The sequence below is a fragment of the Cyrtonyx montezumae genome, unplaced genomic scaffold (genome assembly GCF_038088225.1).
Source record: "Cyrtonyx montezumae isolate F1298 unplaced genomic scaffold, pur_monq_1.0 scaffold_47, whole genome shotgun sequence".
Classification (NCBI taxonomy): domain Eukaryota; kingdom Metazoa; phylum Chordata; class Aves; order Galliformes; family Odontophoridae; genus Cyrtonyx; species Cyrtonyx montezumae.
In genome coordinates this window covers 1,011,540-1,018,242 of record NW_027072053.1, presented here as the reverse complement: position 1 = coordinate 1,018,242, position 6,703 = coordinate 1,011,540, and the positions used below count along the sequence as shown (strand labels likewise).

Here is a 6,703-nt window from a genome sequence, read left to right as displayed (position 1 = left end):
GGAAGGAGCGCGGTCCCGACAAGGACTCCCAGCATGCACCGCGGAGGGGCGGGGCCATGGCCCCCTCTCCCCCCTTCCGATTGGCTGACAGCGCAAGGGGGCGTGCCCATCCCTCCGCTCCGACCTCTCCTTTCCCCCCTCCCCCTCCCCCCCCTTCAGTGCCGGCGCTGATTGGTCGAACCGCTTCACGCTCTTGGGTCTGTGGTTGGTCGCCCGGCGCTCGCCGGCAGTTAAACAGCCAATCCCGACGGGAGTGGGAGCGCCGCGTCCCGCCTACTTGGCGTCGGCGCTGCCCGCAGCAAAGCCCGCCTTTTTCCCACAGCTCCGCCCGCTGAGGGCCGCCTCACAGCGCCGCCATGTTGTGTGCGGCGTCGGCGCGGCGACGGCAGAGGGTGGGAGAGCTGCGCTGGTACCAGTCCGGGGCTCTTCAGTCCTTCCTTCCAGTACAGCCTTTGTTCCTGCCAGCAGCTCCGTGCCAGCAAGCACCTGCGGGTGGGCCGCCCCTTCCTGCCGCCGCCCCTCGGCCCGGTGGATCCCTGTCTGCCGGCCTGCCTGGCTCCACCACAGCCCCAGAGCTCCACCACCGCAAAGACAGGTGAGGGCTGTCCTGAGGTGGGCATCAGTGGTGCCCCTGTGCCCCATACTGACCTCCGTATGGTCCCCATGTATGGCTTCCTGCTGATCCCCATTGTGTCCCCAGTGCCCCATAGAGCCCCCCACTGATAACTACGTGGTCCCCAGTGCCCCACAGAAGCCCCCCCCAATCGCTACATGGTTCCCAGCGCCCCATAGAGTCCCCCCACTGATCCCCATTGTGTCCCCAATGCCCCATAGAACCCCTTCTGACTCCTACACGGTCCCCAGTGCCCCATAGAGCCCCCGACATTGTCCCCTGTGCCCCCCATAGAGCTCTCTTCTGGTCCTTATTGCATCCCCAGTGCCCCATAAAGCACCACGCTGACCCCCACATCCACAGTGCCCCATAGAGATTCACACTTACCCTTGTGTTCTGCCCCATGTCATATGCTGACCCCCATCTTGTCTCTGGTGCTTCACACTGACCCCGCTGTCATCCATGGTGCCCCATGCAGACCCCGGCTTTGTCCTTAGTGCCCCATAGAGCCCCTTCCTGACCCCCACGTCATCCCCAGTGCCCCACACTGACCTCCACACTGTCCCGAGTGCTCCACAGAGCCCCATACTGATCTTGGTGCTCTCCCCACAGCCCCCCAGTGCCCCACGGAGCCCCGCAGCACCCGCCAGAGGCCAAGCAGGGCACGTCAGTCTTGTGCTGATCCACAGTGTTCAGCCCAGCAGTGCCACTGAGTGTGGGACAGTGCTGCAGCAAGTGGAGGATGTAGTAATGATGTCCTCCAGCGACAGCGAGGAGGAGCTGACCCCTCTGAAGGAGCTGCTGGCGTGCGACAAGGACTCGAGCCATGCTGAGCACAGGGAGGTCTGTTCATGCCCAGCAGTGCTATGGCATCAGCGGTGCTCGGGGATGCTCACCCAGTCCTGGGTGCCAAGGTCTTGCTTTGTGCCCAGGTAGTGTGCCCAGAACCTGACCCACTTACCAACAGCCCGAATGCTCTGCTGCTGGAGAGAAGGTGAGGCTGGCACCCCCGTGTCCTAAAGAGAAGCTGGGGTCACCCACTGCCCCCAGCCCAGCCCTCACCACCGCTGTGCCAGGGAGCAGTGCCCAGCTGGTGCAGTGCAGTCCAACCTGACGCGAGTGTACAGGGACAGCCGTGGCCCCCAGGAGTTATCAGATGATGACACGGAGCTCCTCGAGGAGCAGAGGTATGTGGCAGTGGGTGGGCACTCTGCCCGCTGTCCCCTGTGTCACCTTGGTGCATCCCCTCCTGCAGGGCCTTCCTGTCACTCTACGACATGAAGCTGCACACCTTCCCCACCACGCGCCCCTGGGAGCCCATCTTCAACATCTGCCCTCTCCCACTGCCCACCCCTGACACCCACGGGCTGCAGCCTAGCAGCAACCTGGAGCAGAATTTCTTCCGGTGAGGGGCTGGCCCAGGGCCGGGGGGCACAGCGCATGGCGCCGCTGACCCTCTGCCTGTTTCTGCAGCGCCTCACCTGCTGACCAGGTGACCTTCGTGCACGATGGATGCCTGAACCTGCTGTACGTCTGCCTGCCCACTGCCCGTCCTGCGCTGGCTCTTCCAGGTGAGCCACCATGGCATGAAGGTCCCCGTCCCCACGCACTGCCACCTCGCTCACCCCTTCCTTGCTCTGGCAGCTGACGAGCACGTGGCCGGACGGGACCGACGCATTCCAGACGCTCTGGGAGATGTGGATGAGACGCGATGGTGAGCGTAGGGCTGGCTTGGGGCCCTCCATACCCCATGGGCAGGGCTGCTGCCCCCTGGCACTGCTGTCCCTGTGCCCGCAGATGAGCCCTGGTGCCCCATGCTGGGGGACATTGGCCAGGCCTTCGTCCACACGGGTGCCAACCTGGGGGCCCTGTGCTGCCGGCGGCTGCTGCCCCCTGAGCTGTGCCCTATGGATACGAGGTGAGCCCCGAGCGGGTGGGGATCATAAAGTGGGATAATTAGGACAATTAGCAGCATTAGTACCTCAGAGTGTCCTTAGTCTCTCCCAGTGCTGATGCTTAGGGAGTAAGCTCCATCAGATGAGCTTCAGTCACTGCTTTTAGGAGATGTTTTCTGTGAGTGAAATGTGATGCTTTGTATTTGTTTTATTCTGTTCCATTCTAACCTGGTTTCTGGGACTGCTGGAGCCTAATTTAAGTTTTCTACTCCAAGCAGTGCAACTTTTAAGTAACACTGACATCTTTCCTGGAAGCCCCCAGGTAGGCACGACCTCAAACGCTTGTAATAATTACTCTGACTCCAAGATTTGGAGTTCCAGCCGGAACGTGAGCGATGCTAACGTCAGTCTCGCCTGTTCTGTGGCTGTAACAGCAGAATATTTGTCATAAAACACGCCGACAGGTTTATGATCTGACAGTGCACCAGCTCCCGTGCCTCAGTGGGAGGGCTGCGGGCGCTCAGCCCTTCAGGAGACCCTTCTGCTCCCAGGGTGGATCCGTCGCACTCCGGCACAGGGAAACCTCAGCAGCGCTGCCACGCTGGCCCTGGCGACACAACTGGGGGACGCCTGCAGGGTGTGAGCACGCCCCGTGCCTTCGTTATCTCTTCCTGCTAATTGAGCAGGCGGTGCTGGGGACACCGGGTGCCACCGGCCTGTCCCTGCCCCGCTGCGCTCACGCCGCGTCCCGCAGACGCTGACGGTGTGCGTGCTCGCCTGTCCGAACCGCTACTCCGACCGTGCCCGCCGGGAGCTGGTGGCACTGCTCTGCTTCCTCAGCATCGACCGTGCTCTGCGCTGCCAACCGCTGCCCGACCTGTGGCACCCGCTGCGCTGCCTCCTCGAGGGCGTGCTGGGCTGGAAGGAGCAGGTATGGGGGCACGGGGACACCGGTACAGGTACCACCCCCAGGGAGAGGCACGTCCTGCTCTGCTGGGCTCTGCTGGGCTCTGCTGGGCTCTGCTGGGCTCTGCTGGGCTCTGCTGGGCTCTGCTGGGCTCTGCTGGGCTCCGCGGGGCTGGCAGTGCCGCCCTGCCTGCTGCCGAGTGCCGTGTGAGCTGGTGTGGCCCCGCAGGATTGGTGCCAGGGCCGGGATGCACCTCGCTCTAATTCCTTTATTCCAGCTGGCTGGGCGGGCACAAAGCGGGCAGGGACGGCTGCTGGTGGCACGGCGCTTGCCACGGGCACCTGGAGGGCACCGCAGTCGTGGTGCTGGCTCGGACACGGCTCGCAGCCGAATGCTCTTTCCTTCTCCATAGGGAGCTCCGCGGGCACCTGAGCCTTTGTGCCATGGCCCAGGTGCTGGGGAGGGCACCGTGCGCCGTGCTGGCCCTCGGGGCGCAGGAGGAGGTGGGTGCAGCCTCCCCCCCCCGGTGCCCACCCCGCTCTCACTCTGTGTTTCCTGAGCCCACGTTCCCACAGCTGCTGGTGCTGCCCCGGCTCCTGGCACAGCCCTGGCCGGACAGCCCGCAGCTCCCCACGCAGCACCATGCGCTGCAGGACCTGGACCAGCAGGTGGGTGCTGCCGTCCCCGGGGAGAACAGGGTGACCGGGGACACCCCCCAGATCCACCACCCATCGCTCACCCCGCTGACCTGCTACCTGAACCACAGCCTCCTCTTCCTCGCCGACATCGTGGTGGGCACGGAGCGGCCACAGGACGAGCAGCGGGTGCGTGCCAACCCTGGGAGGTACCAGGGGGTCCCCACACGGTCTTTACCCCCCACTTTGCCCCACAGGGACACCTGCAGCAGCTGTGCACCCGGCTAGAGCGCTTCGGGTCGGGGCTGCGCGAGGGTATGGGGCAGTTCTGCTCCCAGCTGAAGAACCTGGCCGTAGTGCTCTACATCAGGAGCTGCTGGGGTAGGGGGTGTGCCCTGGACCCCCTCAGTATACAGCCCCTCGTCACCCCACTGCCTGGGCCTCATTCTGTGGGGTCGGACAACCCAGTGGGGATGGAGAACCTTTTAGGAATGGGGAGCCCCAATAGTGTTAGGAAACCCGGTGGGGGTGGATGGAGACCCCTATAGGAATGGGAGCCCCAATAGTGACAGGAAACCCAATGGAGATGGATGGGGAACCCCAACATCGATAAGAAACCTGATGGGGATGGGCAGAGAGCCCCATAGGGATGGGAAACCCCAATAGCGATTGGGAGCCCAACGGGGATGGATGGGGCAGCCCAGTGGGACACGGCGATCTACGGGGACGGGACAGTGGGCTCGGACACCCCAGTACGGGCTCCCCCCGACCCCCCCGCGCTGGGGGTCCCCGCCCTGGTTTGTCCGACCCTCCTGTGACGTCAGGGGCGGGGCTGAGCGTAACCGCGCGACGCGCGCCCACTGCTGCCCCGAGAGCCTCCGCAACCGCCTCCCTCCCCCCGACTCCGGCCCCGCCGCGCCCCGAGGTGAGTACCCCCCGCCCCTTCCCCCCGCCGGCTCCTGGCCTCCCCGTCCCCGGCGCCCGCCCCGCCCGGTATTGTTTTGGCGGAACGGCGAGGGCGGCCGCTTTGTTCTCCCGGTAACGGCAGCTCTGCTCGCGGACCCCCCCGCTCCCATCCCCCCGCTCCCCGCCGCCATCCCGGTGCTGTCGCTCCCGGGTCCCCCCACCGCGGCGTTGCCCCCCATCCTCCGGTACGTCCCCCGAGGCGCGGTGCCGGGGGGATGAGCTGTTGGGGGGCTCAGCCCTGCCCCCCCCCACCCCCCGGCTCTCCCCTTTACACGGTGGTACCGGGTCCTTCCCCCGCGGTGGTGGTCGTGGCACCCAACCCCGGGTTGTGCCTACGGATCCCCAACCGTGGCTCTGTAGCTGTGACCCCCCCCGGCTATGGCCATGGCACTCGGGGTGTGCCCACAGCACCCAGCTATGCCCGTGGCACCCCCACCATGCCCGTGGCACCCCAGCCCCATGCTTGGCTTTTGCTCATCCCTTTGCACCCCCCTGAGGTCCTGTCTGCCCCCCTGACGCTTCCCTACCCATTGGCACCCTGACTGAGCCTGGTGCATCCCAGTTTGGCACCCTGACCCCACTCGTGGCCGTGAATCCGTGCCCGTGGCACCCTGACCCCACTCGTGGCTGTGAATCCGTGCCCGTGGCACCCTGTCCCCACTCGTGGCCGTGAATCCGTGCCCGTGGCACCCTGTCCCCACTCGTGGCCGTGAATCCGTGCCCGTGGCACCCTGTCCCCACTCGTGGCCGTGAATCCGTGCCCGTGGCACCCTGTCCCCACTCGTGGCCGTGAATCTGTGCCCGTGGCACCCTGACCCCACTCGTGGCCGTGAATCTGTGCCCGTGGCACCCTGACCCCACTCGTGGCCGTGAATCTGTGCCCGTGGCACCCTGTCCCCACTCGTGGCCGTGAATCCATGCCCGTGGCACCCTGACCCCACTCTCAGTCGTGCCTGTGTTTCCCTATCCATGCCTGTTGCACACCAGCTGTGCCCATGGCACCTTGAACCCCCCCCCACTGTTGTCCCTACATCTGTACCATCCTGTGCCCCCCACCCCGTGGTGACATTGCCCCATCTGGGGCATCCCCGTTTCCCACGCCTGTGGGGAGCCCCTTCCCGGCCCCCCACCCTCCCGGAAACCCTTCCCAGCCCCCCTGCTTCCTGCTTCCCCCCCCCCCACCCGTGGGCAGAACAATTCCCAGCCGCATCCTGCCCCGTTGGGCGGGGGCAGCAGGGCACCCCCAGGGCACCGGGCCCGGGGGGGGCACCGAGGCCATTCCTGGGGTGGGGAGGAAGAGGAAGGGCACATTTCCTTTTACATGGCCCCCCCGGACCCACCGGGATGCGTCAGGGTGGGGGGGGAGTGACCGCAGGGACGGAACTGTGTATGGGGGGGGTGGGGTTACACAGCTGTGGCTTCCCCCCTACCCAGAGCTGCCCTGGACGCAGGGTCCCACGTGTGGGTCAGCCCAAAATGAGCACGGGGTGTCCGCTATGGGGGCTGCTGTGGGTCTGCAGCCCTATAGGGCTCACGGAAGCTCGGAATGATGTGCCCCCCCCTCGTGACACCCAGCCCTCAATGCCCGCCTTGTGCCTGCGCCTCCCGCGTGATGCCGCCCGTGGGTGACGCCCCACAGCCCTGACGGGGTTGGGTGGCCTCCCCCCATTGTCCCCAGGCCACCCCC

General features: G+C 65.8%; 1 protein-coding gene across 1 annotated transcript; it reads left to right on the top strand.

Annotated features, from left to right (window-relative positions):
• The first annotated feature begins 356 nt into the window (after positions 1–356).
• FAM178B (family with sequence similarity 178 member B) lies at positions 357–6,645 on the top strand. The gene is given in 21 exon segments (XM_065747592.1): positions 357–415; positions 417–595; positions 1,226–1,298; positions 1,300–1,456; positions 1,546–1,607; positions 1,690–1,800; positions 1,869–2,018; positions 2,087–2,143; positions 2,145–2,184; positions 2,258–2,327; positions 2,411–2,531; positions 3,060–3,077; positions 3,079–3,145; positions 3,263–3,439; positions 3,644–3,777; positions 3,828–3,918; positions 3,991–4,083; positions 4,135–4,239; positions 4,308–4,438; positions 4,875–4,975; positions 6,545–6,645. Coding segments are annotated over 21 exon segments (2,097 nt in total).
• Positions 6,646–6,703: the final 58 nt, after the last annotated feature.